Here is a 22,495-nt window from a genome sequence, read left to right on the forward strand (position 1 = left end):
AATGTGTGGTAATGAGACCAAAGAATGAGCTTCAATGGGAACTTGCGGGAATTTCAAAAATAGGGCATTGCAATTATCGAATTCAATTGATTATATGAATCCACATCATCGAATGAAGTGCTGCTTCAGAATAAAAAATCAAGGGAAATCGGAGAAAGTTTAAATTACAATTTCTAATCAGTTGATTTCCAAAATAATGATGAGATGCCCTTCACTTTCAAAACAGGTTATCAGAACATAAATTAATCACAATGTGACGTGGAATGCCTTGTGCTTCCTGCAGAGTAAAACAGAAATCCTTGACGTCAACTAAATAATCACTCAATCAACATGAAGTCATGAGACCAGAGAATGTCAAACTTCGAAACGTTCGAATTTCAATGCATATTGGTACGCTCTTTCGTACTTCGAGTTTTTTAAAGGTCACGGTTTCCGGATTTATTTCTCAATGTTGTTCCAGCGTTTGAACGATTAATTGATGAACGAACTAAATGGACTAATTCGTTTTAATTTTATCCAGGATCATTTTCAGATGGCGAACTGTGTTTTTATCAAATGGATTCTGAAAATATCCTCCAAACAGACATTTTTTTATATTATTTCATATTTTATTATTTATGTCATTATATTATATTTTATATCATATTATGTTGATTGATATAATTACACAGCAAGATTTTCCAAGTAATTTTCAGCTGATTTTTCTCACAGCTCTGCATACAATAGCAAATTTCCGTGAATCCCTCATTTTCTAAATAAAAATAATTGTCCCTGAATGAAATCACAATCCAGCGAAGGTTCAAATCCCTTGAAGCCAATTTTTTCTAATTCTATATCGCATTAGTCCCCGAAAAAAACCGTGATTTGGGGATAAAATCTCGAAAGGCAATTTTACCTTACTTACGGTTGGCACGACCCCTCGAGAAATTGATTACCAACATTAACTAATAATTAACTCGGCAATTGAAATGATTTATTTATATTCGCAGCTCGCCACATGCCTACGTGATGATTTCGATTTTCGGCTAACTCATTAATGCAATTAACAACATCCCAGATACATCCGAACATCAGGATAAAGTGCATCGGGGAATGAAGTGGAGCATTGACCCAGTTGAAACACGGTAGGACACTGTTGGGGATGTCGAGACCCAGAAAATCAGGACATAGAAATGGGAGACTGGGACGACCTGGATCGAGCGCTCCAATTTTGCCCGTTGCTCGACCCCTGGATAACCTGGCCAGTCGTCTAGGTGTATACACATTCAACTATGCCCCAATTTCATGACCTATCCTCGTGTACTGCACATCATGTGCCCCAGAACCTGCATCCGACAGGCAAAATGCTCGGTGATTGATTTCATGGGATTGAATTCAGAAGTCCTTGAGGCAAATTCTGGGGCAAGTGTATGCTGACGATTTTAGGAATTCTCTTCACATTGTTCTCCGGGTATGGCAGACGGACTTTGGGGAATTTTTGGAAATTTGAAAAACAATTTAACTCCTCTATTTCATCGAGAACTTGAGGATTTTCCTCAAGTTTTCCTGGGTAAATAACAAGACAAATGTCAGAAAATGTCAGAAGAAATCAGAGAAATCAATTTAATTGATAAATCATTGAAAATCATATACTGAACTACGTCAAAAAGAAAATTAAAAATTAAAATTATTTTTCACATTAAAAATATAACTCACTTCCAATAATTTTTTGCTTAATAAATTCAGGTAATTAATTAATATAAAAAAAAAAGTTGAAAATCTATCGCGATTTTGATTCTTTCAAATTCCCCTGATCTTTATATTCCATCACCGCACAATAAATTGCACCAAAAAATACTCCACATATCACCAAATGCCGGCAATATTCAGACGACATTCTAGACCTCCAATATGCAGGAATATGCAAGACATAAAAAAAATACAAGCACTCGTAAAAAAAAAAAGTAACGCACAAGCTTCGATAGTTGAAGATGGCTCACACGTACACAATGCCACGTGCCACGACGTAGTTGAAATTGCACGTGTGTCAGTGCACGTGCCAGTTGTGAGGCGGGCAGCTTACCCGGCGTTGCAGTATCTATACGACTATGTATGCTATGACAACACTTGCACTCGACCCATTGTCCTAGTTTCTGGCTTCCCGCTCCGGGTGTCGACGCCAACCCACCCACCCACTGAGGCCAACCCCTGGACCTCGAGAGTCGAGCTAAACCCCAACCCCTTCATCCATGAAGTATCAACTTCAATGTTTTCTTTTCATTTTCGTCCATCAAATTTTTCATTCTTTTATTTACATAACTATTTACAAAATAGGCATTCAAGATAAAAATTTGGATCATTTTTAAAGCAATTAGAGGCCCATGACAACAAGAATAAAATAAAATTTCGGGAACAAAATATTTAACGACACTTTGAAAAGTTATTTTATGAAATAGTCAAAACGAATAGTTAATCGACACAAAAGTGATCGTAAATTATTCAGTAAATGATGCAGTCATAAAATAATGTTTGAACCGGAAAATAAATGTCCAAATAGTTATTACACAAATGTCAAGTCTTCATTCATAAAGCCACCACTTAAATACTCGCCCATGAAATTTGTATTTACTTTTTATTAACACGCGAATATTTCGTGACATTTTTTAAAAAAACATTTCAAAAGCTCCTTACAACGAACCCTAACAACACCCATAAATAATTGCAATTAATTTTCCGCCTAGTATCACAAATTCCCACAAACCCATTTCTAAATTTGGGAATCCAACCCCAAATTTCCGAATCTAAAATTACCTCTCTCACATTCAAAAGCCCCTGATCAGCCTTTAAGTTTATTTCAAGAAAAATCCATAATTAACCAATCCAAAAGAACCTCCTCCTCCCCCCCTCGCCCCTCCCCCTTAAATATTCATTGAAAACCTCAACAAAGGAAATCGTTCACAGCTGCTTATCACAAGGACGAGATTGTAAAAAATATAAATAATTATTCCACGGTTAAACAATCTGGAAAGAATCCAAATATAGTACGGTGACCTATTTTCGTACAACGGTAACCCAAGTGTACTATTCTATATCCAACCAAGAGAGGGGTGTAGTGATATAACGTTGAGCTGCATCGATCGACCTCGATCCGTTGGCCCAGCCTGGCACCGTGGCGACCCCATAATTTGTCACTCCTCCCGGCCCCATCACCCCCACAGAACCAATCCACGCGTAGGAGCCCAGTCACTCAACAGATAGAATTGAAAAAGAAATGCAAAAACCACTGTCGAGAAATAAAAAAAAACAGCCGTTAAGGTAAGAAAAATCTGAGTTAAATGAGAGAGAATAAAAAAAAAAATAAAAAAAAAAGAGTTAACCACCTGCACCTATATACCCACTTTTTCTCGTGATGACGATGGCAAGGCTAGTACAGAGCGTGTCTAGGTCGTAGCATTCGGGCCACTTCTTCCCCTCTCACCCCCCCCCCCGAACCGACCCCTCCCCCGCCCCACCTTGCTTTTATCTACCTGGTTACAATGCGTATATGTACATACCATACATCTCACGATGGCAAAGAGAGTGAGAGAGATATTCTTCTGTCGTTCATGTGTATACCCGTTACGCCCCATACTTTCAAGGATATTGCCGAGTTTGGCAATGTCCGGATTGGGCTAGGTCGGTTTCACTATGTGAACATTAACGCACGTATTCAGACGGACTTTTATATTCATCAAGGACTAGGTTTGATGGACACTTTAGTCATACATCATTTATCATGAATTGTTTAGGTTGAATTATGGTTAACCAGAGGTAAATCATAGTTTTCCATAGCTTTCGCATCATCATTTATTGTTGTGGAATATTTATTCGGATGTGTAAAAAAATGGAATGAGAAATTGACATTTGCGGCCGGAAATTGATTAACGGTTTTTTTCGGAAATGTAATTCAAACAGAATTATCGATGTACTATCAATGGTGACTTAGAACGGATATTTGAATGAAATTAAACAGAAAAATCGTTTCAATCTTATCTTATGGCACACATAATGCTTATCTTGATTTTTTTCGAATGAGTGCATTGGTTTAGGGGGCGGTGGAATAAGAGTGTAAATTGAGATGAAATTAGGGGCATTATGGAGTTTGATGGATTTTGAGGAGATTCAATTGTTTGGTTGATGGCTTCTGAGGGAATGAGGTCACTGATGTTTTATCCTTTGCAGAGAGAGATAATTTTTTGAAATTTTGGGTAATATTTGTAAAATTTAAAATTATGTTATTTGTCTTGAGAATGAGAGGGAGAAGACACAATTTTTGGCGAATACTATAAATTGAGATTTCATTTAACAATGCAATATTCTGAAATTCCGCACATTTGTCATCAATTTTCAGTGAAATTATCACTAACTCTCAAGGACATCACCGCCAACTTTTAAAAATCCATTATCAAATATCAGTGTTAAAAAAACACTGATGACGAGAGTATAAAATTACTGGTAGATTTATGAAAACCAGGAACATGTTCCAGATAGCGATAACCGGTTGTAAATAAACCCATTTTTTGGTTTTCTCTTTCAAAAAAAGTTGTAAGTCAACTCGCAAAATTATTTCAGACTTCACATTCCCCAAAACTCCGAGCATTCATTCAGAAAAAACTATTTTCACCAAACAGTCATTTAATTACTCAGCAAACCCGATCAGATTTGATGTAAGTTAATTATAACATGATCATGTCAGCTATAAATTCGTGAATTCCTTCAACAATTCTAAACACCACAAAAATTTATAAAAACTTCTTCCCTCAAGATGATCACAAATTTATAACAAATTAAAAAACATAAGCGGCTTTACTTTAAAATCCCCCCAACCCAGTAATCCTTAAGAACAATAAGATTGTCAAACTTGAAACCTAATTAAGATTCTCTGTGACTCAAAATAAATTAAGCTCTCAACTAAAAGAATATTTGTAAGAAATATCAATTTTTCCGTGTTCACTCCTCCTTGAAAATTCTGAATGCATCAACTTTCGTACAAAACCTCCGGCATGAAAATTCCTGAAATTCAGTACAAGAATTCCCCAAGAATTTGGAAATCTCCAACTCGTAGAATTTGGGTCGTACACTTTCAGCGCCCGCGCGAGAACCCGGAACGCGGCCTTAGCCCCGTTGTTTGTTCGCAATCATGACGCGTGCAGTGTATATATACACGTATGTGCAACATTACATTGCGAAATACATACGTAGAATATGCCAATTGCACATTTACACATTTACACATTTACACATTTTCCCCGTTACATACGAATAAAATCCCCGTATTTATTATGTATTATTCGTTATTCGTTGTATAAGTTCTCGCAAGCCCTTCTCTGTAATGAGAATGACTGAAAGAGAGAGAGAGAGAGAAAAAAAAAAATTTATATGGAGTTTTATATGAGGTCGTGGGTGTGGGGCGGTGCCAGGCATTCCACGAGGGTTGCGGAGGCGACGCTGGATGAATATATATAGACATCTATCCAACTTCGTGGTCGTACTGCACCTGACCCATATAGCTTGACGCTATTGATCGACCCAATTTCACAAAGCCGGCCGGCATGTTGTACTTTCAGCTCTTGTCTACACAAACGCCTTCAATCCAATCGAAGAGCTTGCCTCTTGTTACTCTGCTGAGACAATGTTGCAAAACTATTCTCACACTGTCACATATTTATATTTTCACTTAATTCTGAGGAAGTTTTCCGAGATATTTGCATTAACATTATTTCAATTGAGTAAATTGAAAATTCTCAAATTGATGAAACCGTTTAAGTGGATGTTCTCACTATTGTTGGAGTTGTCAATTGATTTTTTGAAGGATGAAAATCATAATGATGGTAAATATTTGTGGAGATTTGAAGCCATATAGGTGTGGGTTTATGAAAATGTTTGCTAGGGGTTGGGCAGATTTGAGAAAGCAAAGAAGAATAGTTTTTTCGAAATTTCGTAGTGGAAGTTGTTATTATATTTCAACTAAAATTGCCTCCCCGAGATTGACGCTCTTTGGGGTACAAAGATATTGATATCGTTTCGTTGAAAATTGATGAAAGTTCGGGGAAATTAAGAGTATTATATTAGTTATCAAAAAAACTTCTTAATTTGAACATATTTTCCCCAATAGACATAGAAGTGAAGAGTTTGTGAAAGTTTGAATAACTATGATTGTTTTGTCATAAACAATGAACTTTTAAAATAATAATATTCTCCCCCAAATGTAATTTAGATGAAAGAATCTGGGAATGCTCAAATTCCGAAGAAAGATCCTCAAAATTGAGTCTCAAAAATCTAATTTCATCAAATGTCGAGTTGTTAAGCTAATAAAATTAAAGAATAATTGACCATTAATTGAAAATTAATGATAAGATCTCAAATGAAGAAATATTGAATTTTCGAACTGATAAGATATCCAACAATAATTGAATGATAATTATACAATAATGTTGAGTTCATGGTCAGTTTGAAGCGCCTAGATTAATTTTAGAATTGGAAAAATCATTAAACTTAGAACGAGCGTGTTTTCAAGCTGTTTTACCGCTTCCCTGTTCAAATAACAGGCGGAAAAGTACTTAATTCTATGAATCAAGCTACTGACAATGCTAAAAACCGTAATTTTTCCAACACTCAAATGTACAATCTGACCACCTCTAGAAGTAATTGCACATTAACTTTATTGTCGAATTAAGAACTATCGATTTTTCCAGCTCATTAGAAATTCTAGGGTAAGTGAATATTAATTCAATATTAATTTTGACCTTATCATCATTTTAAAATATGTGGACGAATTTTATAACGGGAAAATCATAGCGTTAAAACGGTTAATGTTTAGAACATTTTTTCCACCACCTCAACGTTGAAATTTTATTTCACACCCACAAACTTTAAAGGATATCATTGTCAAGGAATACACAAATAGTCCCTTAAAAAATGCCCCTTAAAAAATAGAAAAATTTTTAATTGAGAAAAAACTACCAAAATAAAATTATTACATTCACCCCATCGCCCCCCCCCGCCACCCCACCACCCCACGTGTTCTATCCAACTCCAAATGAACATTTAACCCCCCAAGATGTAACAGGTATCCTCCCTCATTTCCGAATCCTTCAAATTCCATGAGTTTATCCAACGTCAACCCTGAAATTCATTAACTATTTTATTTCATCCCCGAGGTTAAGCCAGGTCAAGTTTCCCCAATGATCCCCAGGTGTCCACTAAAATTGTCTCAGGTAACCGGCCCAACTTCCCCGCGAAGATCAACCATTCCCTCCTCCTCCTCTCCCACTCTTTTGCCCCTCCTTCAGCATTATTTCCTGACAAAAGAGCACAGGCCCAAGTCCATTGTCATACAGCTCACCCAAACGAAATTACTGCCTCTCCTAAATTTATTCTTCCCCTACTTCAAAAGTTCAATGTATTTAGACGAAGCAGGTGTGTGACAAGGAGAGGTAAAGAGCCTCTTCCCCAATACCCATCGCCGGTTTTGAAGGAAGAAAAAAAAAATAGGGGTGAAGTTTGTAAAAGCGGCCAGACGTAGCCATCTCTGCTCGACCCACCACCGCACCCCCCTGGACGGCCTTATTCCCTAGCTGCCACCCGTTTACCTGGCAACAGTGTAAAGCCCGCGAGAACCAGGGGACGTTCCAAACCCGGTGGAGTTTACCATCACGTATCTACGATCCCCTCTAAATTCAGAGTGAGAGAGAGAGAGAGAGAGAGAGAGAGAGAGAGAGAGTGGTCGTCCTGGTTTTTCATTTTTCTTTTACTTCTTCGTTCTCTTTACATTTTTCAAAATGCACTTTTCAGCAATTTTATTTTAGACTAGAGAAGTCAGTGAGTTTAAACAAATTCTGATGATTCATTACTCAAGTTAAGTTGATTTAATGTTCGTTAAATTTGGGAAAATATGGCAAAAGTGATAACGCAATTTTGATGAAGATTACGTTGATGGGACAGATAAACAGACAAAAAACAAAAGGTCTTAGGGGAGAGTGGGGTAATATTGATACAAAATTGTTGAATGTCATTCTCAGACGACAAAATCATCATCGAAAGCCATAAGCGCCTTCATGAAAGTCATTTAATTGTTATAAGTTAATGTCAAATAGTTCCCAGAAAAGAATTTTTCTTTCAATTAGGGGTTAAACGATAAGTTGAGTCGATTTACCTTGGCTTGACCAGCTTGCCACTAAATTATTCAGGGACTATCTCTGGGAGTGATTGAAGGATAAAAAAAGCTTCGTGAAAAATTTTTATGAATCCAGTGCTGAGATATCTCGAAACTAATCGATAGCGATGCGCGTAATTTCGTGTTGCTAAGGCCAAAAATTGCGAGTAGGGGTGGATCAAGGAGTGATATGAGTTGGATTTTGGGGGATAAAAATTATTGAGTTTCAGGGGAGATTTTATGAGTTTTCGACAGCAAAAACATGGGAGATCCTGAACTTACTTGATATGTCAATAAAATCATTTGGCTCAGAATAAATTCTGAGTCAAATGATAAATTTCGGACTCATTGAATAAAATGAGTAAATCAACCCAAATTGTATTTGATTTATATCAAATTAAAAAAATTATTTAGTAGCAGGTGGGGAGGTCAGCAGACACTTTACTCTTTCTATTGATATTGTCAAAAATAATGAATTTTTTATAATACAATTCCTTGCAATCTCTGCCAAACTGTCACTTAATATACCACTTCAAGAATAATTTTGCTTGAATTTTCCTGATTTCTATTCATTTTCACGGAATAAATGAACTGAAATTTACATTCATTTGAAATTTCAGTGTAACTGTCTATTGATAAGAATTTCTAAGAAGCATATGATAAATTTTTGCCTAAAATTGATAAAATTCCTCCCATATCCAGTGACTTTCGAAAAAAAATTCCCAAGTAGACGAAAAAATCTTTCAAAATCACGGATTAAGGTGTCCTTCACTACATACTCATTGTCCAACTTACAGTCCTTCAGAATAATTGAAAAACATTACTGATTACCAGCATGAGCTGCGTAAACAGGACGCACCCACAAAACAATATCGTTATTTTCCCTTCTCCTGATTAAATGAAATCCCCTTTCTAAGACTAAACACTCTGACAAAAAAATAAAAACATCAGTGAAATGAAAGGCTTACCCAGGTACATGTGGTACATCGATGGAGTGCGACGTAACGCGTTTACGATCACTAGTCATATCAGCCATCCTCGCGAAATCGGTTTTCTGATCAGCCAATCGTGCACTTTTGCGAGACTCCAACAGACGTACCTCATCGATACGTTTTGTCAGGCTCACCGGACCCTGAAACATCAAAACAATTTCATGATTTTGTTTTTTTTTTCAAAAAATTTTCTTCTCCCAGCTCGAACTTATGGTTTCAGTCTCGGTTGGACGGATTTGTTGATATCTTTGATTGCATTGGAGGTGTCCAGTGGAGCAAAGGGGGCATGGTCAATGAAATTGAAAGGATAATAATGAAAAACATGTGGTATAGGAGACAGTATTTATGGTGAAAAGAAGGCCACAGTAGCAGCAGCAAACTTTCACCGACTTTCAAATTTCCCCGGTATGTTGAACCAAGATAGAACATGTGGATTTAATGTTGAGGTAATGGGAACTGCGGTCTTATCTACCAAATGCATAATAATTCATCCTGCGCTGTTTGAACTTCCCAACAAATTTGTGAATATATCGAAGGTTCAGACTCATCTATTTATCGAGGTAAATCCTTCGTCAAGAATTTTTCCTCATCACTACGACCAGATCACTTTTCACAACCTTTCAATTTTACAGATTTTTACAGAATCCCGTGTTGAAAATCTCACTGAAATCAAGTAGTGTTCGATTTTCATGCCGAGATACAGATCATCTACCTTTCACATGGCGAATATCCTCTCCCTTTCACAAAACTTTGATTTTTCTGCTTTCACTTGATCGCAGTCAGTGATTGTCCCATGAAAAAGGAAACCAAATACTTGGAAATATGAACAGCAACACGAGGAAAACTTTTTGTTAATGAATTATCAACGAGTTTCCCCAAGGACTTTCCTAATAATATATTTTTAATCCAATCCAGTGATTTATTGAATCTTTACAAAATCTCTTTCAATCACTCCATTTATTTTCATTCACCACTTGAATAACTCACAATGAATTGAATTTTCTTTGATTATTCTCTCCATTCTGACTTCACACAATCCGAATGCAGGGTTCGAAGTCATTTGACACTTTACCATCAGCTCTATTTTGATAATTTTCTTAGAAGTGGATTAGCAAACCGATAATTTTCGATGAAAGCTCATTTAATATGAAATAAATTCTGAACGTAACCCGTTCCCTTTACCCAACTCAACTAATCCTAGAACAATGTTGCAATGATCGTGACTTAAACAATTGGAAATTAAATTTGGCGAATCCAATGAATTAATTTAAAAATAAAAAAATGCATATATCCAATATATCGACAAATTCCATTGAATTGTTTATTCCCAAAGGCCAGGGGAAAAAGACATTTGCTTAATTCCACAAGTAACTCTACCGTACAGTGGAGAAGAATAACAAATCCTCATTCATTGTCTATTCGGCAATAATAGAATTTCAAAGTTACAGCAACATTGAAACTTCATACTTGGTTCAAGGATCGATGGTAGACCTTTCATTTGTCATTGCCGTTTCATTGTCTACAGGGGCAATGAATCGTCTATATGTGTCTAATGAACATACGTAAAATACCTTTTACAATTCCCCCATCAAAACCATGTAAAACATGAAATTTTTCGATTTTTGTAAATTCATTAAACCGCACGGTAGTGATTATTTCTATGAAATGTAATTTAAAAAATCCACCAAACAAAGCCAAAATCATTAAAATTCCTGAACAAATCCGGAACAATTGGCCTCCTTCACCAAAAATGGAACAAGGAATTTAAGGATATGCCGTTAAATCGACAATAAAATAAACTTCTCATACCCTACGTGTACCTCAAGGATCTCTTTGTTTCAACTAACAGTCACATACGTGCAGTAATGGTTTTTTTGTAATACCATATCCGTCCCTCTAACACCTGAACATGAGTAATCACAAATATCGTACCGATACTTTCTTCATCGGTGAAAAAAAAAAAATAAAAATCACAAATTCTCTCTTTTGTCTGTGAAAATACCGACTCGTACAATTGAATTATTTCAGCATCAAATATGGAAAGTTGAAATGTCATTGCTTATAAGCGATGAAAATAAGCATGACCGAATAGAGAAGAGCATACCTGAACAAAATAATACTGAGTACATGGTTTTGAATTGTTAATCAACTGATCACAAATACCTGATCATTACATAATTTATGCAATACGTTATCGTGCCATGGTTAATTATGCAAATTTGTCACTACATGGGTACAAGGTATTCCGTAGTGCAGTCGTGCCTTGCACTAATAAACCTGGACATTTAAAAATCATCGGGAATTTTTTTAGCATAAAATAGAGAGACTTATCAAGATAATTTCTACCGTAGATTATTTAAAAATTTTAAATACCCTTAATACCCAAGAAAAGATCAACAGTCGCTGAGTATTTCCTTTAAAAGTTACTATTTTATTTTCCTGAATGGAGGAAAAATGTTAATTTCAGTTTGTCCGAGACTAAAGAAACAATAAACATCAACAAATTCCTCGAAATACTCAACGTGCCTTCCGTTTTCCCCACATAAGTAATTCTCCTGAAGAAATTGCTCAAATTAATTAAAATTTAATGAATTCATCGAATGCTCTATCAGCGTCATCGATCCACATTTTAATGTCGAAACTATTGAGACAGATTTGAGAATAATCTTCTCTTGATAAAAAAAGTTGCCTCCATCGTTCAGACAAATATAAAAATCCCCGAAAAGAAATTTCAGGCAAAAATTAAACCTCCAGAAGACAAAAGTTAGCTTTATCACAAAAATTAGCCTAAATTTATAAAATTATATTAAATTTCTGTCCGTATATTTTGATTTTGTATTATGACACACTATGTTCAATCGATAATAAACAAATTATGAATTTTTCTAGACAATAAAAGACCTACGTCTATTGAAAATATTTTCAACACCAACTCGAACAATCAGAGACAATCAGAGTTGTTCACGTCCAACAGTCCAACAAGTGGACAACCCCATAGCTACAAGAGCCTTGTCTTTGTCGCAGACTTCTCACCCCGAATGAACCAAGGGCGAAGAACACCCTCGAGCAAACCCCATCAAATTATCAATTCAACTAAAATTATATCGAGTCCTTGACAAATTAAATGTTAAAAACAGTGAATCCAAATTGAAGGAGATAATTATCTACAATAGTTCCACAATTCCAAATAAATAATCAAAACTGAGTAATACCCCGAGTGATAAAACGATGCAGGAAGCCCACGAAGAACAAGCATGCATTACAAAGACATTAATATATAAATTGGGTCATTAATTGAGCTTAAGCTGACAATGTTCAGCTGAGCCAGATGGTTCATCTTACTCAGTACTCTCACCAAGAATCTTCGACTGACCATGAGTGGGTAGAAGGGGGATAAAAAATAAATAGGGCAGCCTAGTCATTGTATCGAGAGTGCAACTAGTCACTAAGGCTGTAACATATACTCGTACATGTGTGCCCGGTATGTATATATGTTATATCACACATAAAGTCAGCATGTTAGATTGCGTAAACTCCGCTTGCCTAGCCTTCCCAGCTGTCTGGCACACACATTCGTACATAACACTCATTGCCTGGCCCCTTTTTCAAATCAACCATCTCCTCCTCCATATTACCACATAAAATCCAACGACTCGTTATTTTTTTATTAATTACAAACACTGCTATATCAATTTTATTTTTACTTCGATCCTGTGATATTAAATATTTTATACCTCAACATTATCAATTTTTTATCAAGACAACTGTAATTGTTGATGATTTAATGGGGCAACTGAGGCCCGTTAATCTCGTTGGTTTTTTCTTTTTTAATTTATAAAATCGCATTGCAGCACGATAACTAGTGAATTATAATTATTCTACCCCGTGAAAGCGAAGGAAACCGAGAGAAAGGAATAATAAAAGTTACGCTACACTATCCACTCTCGTTTTACGTTGTATCCAACTGTTGATTTCGAGAGTACTCGTATACAAGAGGTTTGTTAGTGATTGTTACTTAGCTTCGTGATACCGGTTGAGCTGTCGAGCATCGTTGTGACCATTTTGATAGAATAAAAAAACCGCTTCCTACAGTGATAGAACAGGAGAAACGGTTCAGTTACATCAAACGTGACTTCTCAACTGGTACCATGATTTGTTAAGTATTAACGAATCGAGGTAATTGTTAAGAAGCTAAGGTTGATGCAACTGAATAATTCTATCGGTGGATAGGTTTAAATGTTTATTGTGCGAGCCTTCAGCATTTGATATTCTATTGGGAGAAGGTTGCGCGATAGTGGGACTCAAGTCTTTTCAGGTTCCATGAAGACGAATCAGGGAATCATTTAATTTTGTTTTTCCCGTCGGAAAGATGATAAATATTCGAGAAAATATATTTTGGGAAAAGGTGTGAATTGGGCTCATTAGAGACTATTGAAATAAGTATTTGGAAGAAAGATCACAATTGTTAATGCAGCTTTTCCATGATTTTCCACCGATTGGATGGAACATACGCCAAAGTTCAAGTCAATTACAGCTTCAAAAATTCCAGAATTTTGGGGACAAATGTGACAGTATTTCACTTGAAATCTCAAGATATAAATCATGAAATACGATGAGGCCTTAAAAAACAATTCCTTAAGCCACAATGAAAATTAAAAAATCGACCGAATGCAAGGCCACTCGAAGGTCAAATATATTCTCAACCATTATAAGAATGAAAACAATTAGTCTACCCATACGCTTCCGCGTTTCTGCATAAAATAATGAAACTCGATTAAATTTTATGAGCTTATGTAGACACGTATTTGTTTTAATTTCGCCTGCAAATCAAATTCGTTTGAAATATTGTTTAAATAATTTTAACGAATTGGTTTCTAATTTTCCTATTATTTCTCTTTTCCGATAATTCCAGCAGGATTGATAGTCGAGTAAAACGAAAAATGAGCGAAACAATTCAATCGTCGATTTACTTCCGCATTAAAAAAAGGCTGACATTTTATTATTAAAAATTCACGAATATTTCCCGGCAAAATCAAGTGGAAATAACAGAAATGGCGATTGAGTCTTTCAGCTTTGAAAGTCTCGAGATTATCCGCTTGAAATAATACTAATTTCCTTTCATAAGTATCTTTTTCTTCATATCGCAAGTGCAGGCTTACAAGGCCTTGGTGTCCACAAGGCCGACTATTACCATCGCGATCATACCTCACACGTGTTGGTCCCCTTTATCACCTCAGTGTCTATTTTTTATTCTTAAAAAAAAAACTGCTTTATCGTTCAATTGCACAGTACACGCCGAGTACAAGTAAATTCCACTTCCGGGTATCGTAGTCCTCCACCGTACACCAAACCGGAAGTGATCATTCACGATCCAGAGCGCATACGCGAGTGTGCGCGGAAATGAAAATTGCTGAATGTCAACAACTATTTTTCTATCACACAATTGCTCATTAAAATTCACTAAATATCTACCATAACACATGAACTTATGAATTGTTACTTTTGAGTGTAAACATTGAAATTGTTGGACGTTGATTCCTATCAATCGATGTGAATAGTCATTTCCTTTCTTCGTACATTATATTCTTGAATTTTACATTTTTTTAATCAGTCGTCGTGTCTTACTGAAAAATATATTCTTAATTTATTGAATAATGGCTTTAAAAAGTCTTCGAATGGGTCTTCGATCGAGGTCAAAGACAAAGGCGATTGTTATAATAATTTTGATTTTTAGAATAATTTTTAAAATCCTTATAACTCGTTATAAATAAAATCTATTTCACCAGTGATTTTTCCCATGTCCTCGCCATTTAACATAAAAAATAATATCGGAAAATTACAAAACTCAACATTTTCCTCGACATTCCATCTCATCCCCGGCCAATAACTCCAAAAAATTATAGTCAACAAAAAAAAAATTGAACGTCATACAAAAAAATATAACGAACCTTATCACAAAGCCATCGACTTGCCCGTTATTTCTGAAGGTCACGAATCCCCGATACGCAGGTGATATGTGCACTTGTGTCCGCCACGTGTGGATAAAACAATAAAACAAAGCGAAGAAACCTCAGAAAGATACAACAAATTCCATGCTTTCAATGACGTCAGTCCGCTCCACAAAGCAAAGTAATTGGCAACACGAGAAAAAAAAAAATTGAAAAATTCGTGTGGAAGAGAGTGAATAACATTGATACACACGTGTGTGGGGTCTGGAGGACAGTGACAATGATAATGAACTATGAAAGACGCACAAGCTTCGCAAAAAAAAAAAAAAGTACTACAAAATCAAGTAAATAGCTTCCATTCCCCCGGAAGTTTCTTGCCGAGTATAGGACATTTTGTGCGCACGAGGTTCCCTCCCCCCCTCCCCCTCGCATTTCTGTATAAACTGATAGAAGGCCAAAGGCCAATGCGTAGTCGAGTGTGAGGAAAGATCCACAGCGATACTGTTCAACATCGGAAAAACGTAAGTGGTGGGGCGTTTAAAAAAAAAAAAAAGGAGATACTCTCCAACGCGAGTATTAAATGACGTCATTATCTGCTCGGTTGTTTATGTCGTAGTTGGCTAATGCTCGTCTATACATATATATTGGTCGAATATGTATATGCACATTCGGTCGGTCGGTTGGTCGGTGTTGGAGGAAAAAAATGATAAATAGGTATGTAGAGGTAGCGTCTATGAGAAGCTGCGCTGGCCGGATTGTCCTCGTACTGGGCTAGTTGTGGGATGTCAGTTGAGGTTAGTTGGAAGGCTCTGATTCGCTTGTGGAGGGCATTGCGAATGGATGCCGGCCGGCCGGCTCTATCTTTGGCCACGGCCGGGGTTCTGTATGTGTCGGTATGTATGGATGGATGTATTTGTGTGTGAGTGTGTTTCGCATGGGCTTCGAATGCAACAGTTATCTAGGTTCTTCGTAGCATCGTTCAATTGAGCTCGAAGTATCGGTTCTCATTCTCCATTTGTTCATTTATTTAGTTCAGAGAGAGAATTTTTTTTGGTAAATGTTTAACGGTAAGGTGAGTAATGAGAGGGGGCCTGATTTGATCCCAATTGGGATGAGAATGGTAGGAGGGCGTTGACTCAACTTTGTCAATGTTTTTTTTTAATTTATGACTTTCAAAATGAGTTTTAATCAAATTAACGGCTATTGTTAGTGATAAAACTGCTACGATTCGAGGGAGAGGATTTTTATGGTGAATTAATTGAATGATTTGTAAAATATTCGGGTATTTAAATTCATGTTTTTGAACATTTCATAAGTTTTTTGTTGGATGATTCCAGAGTACCTGATACTCGAAAATTCTGGGGGAAATAGAACTCAAATGGAAGATCTAATGTTTGATAGGACAAAAACAAAAGTAGTTTTCTAGAAACGTGAAGTACTTGGATATGAGGTGTTGCACTATCATGAGTTATCGACCCTTTCAATTCCCATATATTTTTAATGACGGCAAAATTGTTATTCACTTAAATAATAAAAATTTATTTGTATTGTAGTAAATGATTTTACGAAATTTTTATCTATTGGAATTGAATATTTTACGAAGAATTTACAGCATTCGAAATCGACCGACGTACCAAGAATTCATTTTTTACGAACATCGTAAAACTGTTTTCTCATAAGATGGAAAAATGTTGTTTAGGGGCCTCGATTTTTGCCTCTGAGCCTTGCGTGTTAGAAGCCCGCACTTTATTTTTTACTACCCCCTGAACCGTGTAGTTCAACTAGTTAGAATTGTTGTCAATGGCGAGAAAATATTATAAAAATTCCCTATGAAAAACATGGAGAGAATCGCCCGAAAAATCCATTTTTTTATGAATATTAATTAATACCCAATAATTTTACTACAAATTATTCTACTGCCTGACACATCATCCCTCACGTTGAAATGGAAAATATTATTTTTCCTAGCCCCGTTCCTAAATGTGTACATATAATACTGGCACAACCGAGTAGGTGGCCTATTTATTTGTTGCGCATGTGCAATCCACCTGATGACGGAGCCCGGGTTCTCTTTCCTATATCTTTCTCTCCTCCCTTGATTTCCCTACATAGTCCTTTCCTTCTGTTCGTTTATCATTTTCGTTTGAATTATTTATTCATAAATTCAAGTTAAAACCGAAAATTAACGAAATTGCGTGACCTAAGAAGATCCAAGTACTTCAGTTCAAATTCAAGTTCTTGATTTTTCCAGTTAAATATTACCTCATTTCAATTTTTTCAAATATCCCAAAATTCATCTTTCCAAAGGACAAATATTTCTGAGCCACTTTCAAAAACCGATAATAAAGTATTGCCTCAATTATTCGCTAATTAATCCATGAAATTAAGTTGAACCACACAAAGATTCCTCACTCCTGCTCATCTCAATTCATTAAAATTCAATGTATCAGTAATTTTTTTTTCTAATCGGTTGTCTCACGATAACTTGATTAAAAAATCAAAATTTACCACCGATGTAACATTACTCGTACGATTCAGGATTTTCAGCTCGTAAAATGCATATTTTAAGTAGTTTTCACGACCCATAGCAAGAAAAATGAATTTATAATAACTCTGAATGTCTTGGGGATCGAAAAAAGTTGATTTGGGATGAAATTTATGCGCTTGTGAATAGTTATGTAAGTAAATAAAGGAGCCGGTTGAAGTTGCAAACTTGTACCACTCAAACGTCAGTGACATAGTGCAACTAGAGTCCCACAAGTCGAATGATGAGGTTTCTCATGGTTCAGAATGAGGTTCCACTGATTTCTTCAAAGTTTTCATTGGATTGTCGATATTAACAAATACGCAATGGTATTAATATTATTAATTCATGCTATGTAAAGCGTTAACATCAAAGAATTATTTAATCTCCTATTTTTAATGTTTCGTTGGAGAATGTTCCGGTCACTCCCCCACATCTCCAATGTACGAGTATTAGTACCTTTACAGTGAAGGATAATTGCTTCAATTTTTATTTAGATATTCGTCTAGCCGGGGTGGGCCCTGTCCCCATCGTTACCCATTCATATTTCTACCTGGGGTGGAGGCGACAGCAATAATATTCCAGCTATTTGCAATTATTCCCAGCATTCCTGGAGTAAGTCATTGAAAAATTTTCCCGGAAATTCGCAGGTACACACTTCGGGTAATATCGTCTAGGGACGCACCTCAGGAGGGCAGCGGAATCGTCACCTTTCACTAAACTTATCCCCTTGTATTGTCATTGGATCGTCTTCGATTTATGGAAGGGGAGAATTTTACTAATATCGAGGTTGGGGATGATGAGGGTACCGAGCTAATACCTTTCTTGTATTGTCTTTAGCATAGAATTATTATTATTAAAAATAATCATTGCTGGGGAAAAAAATTTAAATGTTCATAGAAACCGAGTTCTGTTCTCCCTCAAGGATATGCAAATATTTTTTCCACTTTGGAAGCAACTAGATTATTAAATCGACTTATTTTCAATTGGCAAGAATCTATTTACATTCCATAGAAAAAGATTTTTTAAAATACTAATTATTTATAAAGAAATATTGTATGCATGAGATCGACTATGGATAAAATTCGCTGTACGAATTATTTTTCGTACAAAAAAAAAATTGCAACTGTCGAAGCAAAAGCAAAATTACAAAAGCTTTTCACTGAATGAAACATCCAAAATCCAGGAACATCCTGAAACAATCTCGATTGATCCATTAACGGAAAAATCCCTGGATATGAATAACTTAATTTTCTTCATTCTCATTGCAAACGCAGGGGGCATAAAATCGTAGAACGGTGTGTTAGGAAATACTGATGAAGGAGGGGAGGGGAGGAAACTTCCGTTGGAAATGATACGTGTGTCGAGCATTGGTTCGTTCGAGAGTTGCATCCGCCAGTACTTAACTCAATTTACGGCCTCATCGATGCTAATTCATTATTAACGATCCCCCATTTAACCCGACTATTTGCTCTAATCCAATAATTGATTAAGGCTCAAAAAGTCTCACCTCTTGTCCATTAGTAGCAGCAATTTTAACTTCAACTTCATCCTGATGTTCTTTATGATGTGTCACTTCAGCCTGAATTTCTCTGCCTCTGTACGTGAGATAAACTTTTTGTCCCGGCATCAATCGTACACCATTGACAGTACCAAAACCAGGCCCAATGAGATCACGATCGCAATACTCTGTACTTGGACTCGGTGGCCTACCACCTGGTACAGCATCAAAACGAACAGAATAACGTGTAGACGGTGTTAGACTCAAACCGGCGTCACTAGCTGCTGATGCCGGTGTCTTAACCGCATGAATAACTCCACTGTAATATTTACCGTCCATACCCGGTGCACAAACTCGTGTACCAATAATACTACGTTTTGCCAAACGCTTGCCAGTCGACATTGTTATCAATTATCGTGGTCAATTATCAGGTAACACAATTACAACCAACGCCCAGCACTTTTTAACTGAAAAAAATAATTTTTTTTGTTTTGGAATTAATTTATTCCACGAGTTCAACAATCACCCGATTGACCATTGATAAAACACCAGCACTTTTCATCCAATTGTTAGAAAACTTGTCCATTAACACTTTCCTCATTATCTGTTTTCGTCCCATTAAAATTTGTTCACACACCACTGATTGAAAATCACAAACCTCTTCACACTGAAATTTCATCGAAATATTGGAAAATCAATTCGATATGTTACTCCAAGATTTACTTATTCCTTATATTTTTGAAAGCGTCAGACAGACGCGTGGTGGCCAACGGTGCCGGCTAGGCAGCACGAATGTATATTCACCGTTACGGCAACGTGGTATGTCTGGCTTCGTCACGCCGCCCTTAGCATTCTCAATCCACCTCGTTAAAATCAATTTTCCTCTAAAATCATTCACCAACTCCCACTTCACCATAATACGTATCAACAGATGATATCCGAACAAACCGTTCGACCGTTTGTTCTCAACAGCTCGAAGAGCTTCGATTTAACCGACAAAATATCGTTAATACCGTATTATTTATCACTCAACACTTTCTTAAATCCACAAATAATAATTCTCACTCCTTTACTCGACAACCACAACTCCACAATCATCAATCTACCATCGATAAACGTTCGATTATTTCCGTTAAAACAATCACCAATTCCACTCAAAGTGTTTAGCACCCACGAAAGAACGCGAAAAGAATGCGCCGGGGATAGAGCGCGTGGTGCCTTCGGGTCCCTCGTTCCTCACGTTTACCACTACAGTAGTTGGTGTTGTAATACGACGCCACCGTCGCACTTTTGTGGATAGTGGTAGTGGTGGTGGTAATGGCCGATGCCTCCGGGGTTATACCCAATGCCGCTGATGGCCGAACGCTTTTTATCGCTCTTGTGTACGTCAAATTATATTGAATAAACCAATTTTTCGACACTCTTACACCACAACATATTATAATCCTTCATCACAAGTGTACAAACAACTCGTTGTTAACGAACAAACAGTGTAAACTCGATAGTTGTGAATTTGTTGGTGATGGTGGGGGTAAAGAGGGGAAAAACTCGCTGTAAAATCCGACATGTGACGCACAGCTGAGCAGACCGGGTGGAACTGGTGAGAGAGACGCGCACGACAACCAAGTGGAGCTTTCACTGGGCGCTTGCCTGCCGGCCGGTTGTGTTCATTCGCCCGCGTTTATTTGCCGCTCACCGCGCACCCGCCCGGGTAAAACAGCTGATAGATAACAACAAAGCCACGTGATCATCGTCCCTGAATTTTCATTGGTGGATTAATATGACCTACTTACTCCCATTGGTTGAGGCTATTTCTCGAGGACGATAAATAGTAGGGAATATAGGAGACCCTAAGCAAAAATCATAGCCAAACCCCAGACCCTCTATAGCCCCTTCTACTATACCCTTCCCCCTCCTCACACCCTTGATCACTCTATCTTACTCTAGTACTGTTTCACCATTGCCCTCTCCCCCTCACCGGCGATTATTCTCCTACCTCCCTCCGCCCCTCCTCTCTCCGACCCCCCACCCCGCCCTTTGTCCGATCTCCTTTTATCCTTTTTTTCCCTTCTTACCGTCATCTCACCCCCTCCCCCCCCTACCACTGACAGTGGTTTTTTCGCAACGCCGGCGTACTCACCATGATTTTGACTGTGAAATAAAAAATCCAAACGTCGAGGTTTAACTGTAACGTTGGAAAATGACGCATCTCTTTTGTCGTACTCATCTCCCTGGTTAGATCTTTCTCTGTCTTTCATTAACTTTATTCACTCTAATTATCTGACATTCTCGTCTTTGTGGAACAAAACAATGCAGTAGTCAGCGGATAAACCCCATTGTTTCGTATATTTCTTTATTGGAATTAATAAATCGTGACGGTCTTTGAGGTTATTGGAACGTATGAATGATCGAGAGTCGAAAGATATGGTAGATGTATCAACAGTTAACCCTTTTTGCAATTAGTTTAATGGATTTTTTTGTCCAATTTTTTTTCAGCATCAGCTATCAGTTTTTCTCGTGCATTTGGGGGAGTGGATTGACGACCCTGAAAAAATATTTTCCAAAGGATAATTAAGAGTTCAAGTGCTGGAACATTAACCTCTTGCATCCTGCCTTCCATAAAATCGAAATTCCCACCAGAAAACATCTGATGACTGACCGAGACGATAGCTCGTCGATGATGGAATGATTGTTTACATGTTCGGAGAGCATTTTGCCATCAGCTGGGGAGATATTCAACAATTGTAAGCGGACAATGGGGCATTTAAAGTATCGACTGAGCAACCTGTTCGTAATTCATGGAAAAATATATAACAACTCTGGGTTTTATCTCTCCCGGATACCGCACCGAGTCCCTAGAAATTCACTACCGTAGTACAACATAAAAAAAACCAGGTAAATTGTTGATAAGTTATCCCTGAGGAAAAAAAACATGAATAATGATTTTATAGAAAACAGCTGTGCAGTTGACAAATGCGGGTGCGGTTATTTGGTTTCTCCTTGCGTGTGCCAGAGAAAGAAGCTATTCTCGTTGAGCTGTCAGTGAATGGCGGCCATTTTGCCATCAGCTGAGGGGCGTCGGTGACGACATCAAACGAGCGGAATATCTTGGTGAGCAATTGCATACAACATAAGTTGCAACAAAGCCGGGTACAGGATTAAAGCCGGAATTACCAAGGCCCCATTTGCGTTGATTTTATGCCGATATTGCGTGAATATATCGTCAGGAGATAGTCACAATTTTTCAGGAAATGAGAAATATTATAGAGTAATGATTGCAGCCGTAGGAAGAAGGCTTAATAAGCCTCAAATATCCCATTTAGGCCCATTAAAATGCCATCAAAACGAGACGTACTC

At 37.1% G+C, this 22,495-nt stretch overlaps 1 protein-coding gene across 1 annotated transcript in view; it reads right to left on the minus strand.

Annotated features, from left to right (window-relative positions):
- Glut4ef (Glucose transporter 4 enhancer factor) overlaps positions 1-20,770 on the minus strand; it is a 47,366-nt gene extending 26,596 nt beyond the window's left edge. The window contains exons 1-2 of the mRNA XM_064118050.1: positions 19,148-20,770; positions 9,142-9,305 (exon numbers count right to left, since the gene is read on the minus strand). Of these exons, the coding sequence (XP_063974120.1) occupies positions 9,142-9,305; positions 19,148-19,540 (557 nt within the window). The 5' untranslated portion in view covers positions 19,541-20,770. The remainder of the gene's footprint in view (positions 1-9,141; positions 9,306-19,147) is intronic.
- Positions 20,771-22,495: the final 1,725 nt, after the last annotated feature.

The sequence above is a fragment of the Diachasmimorpha longicaudata genome, chromosome 3 (genome assembly GCF_034640455.1).
Source record: "Diachasmimorpha longicaudata isolate KC_UGA_2023 chromosome 3, iyDiaLong2, whole genome shotgun sequence".
Lineage (NCBI taxonomy): Eukaryota > Metazoa > Arthropoda > Insecta > Hymenoptera > Braconidae > Diachasmimorpha > Diachasmimorpha longicaudata.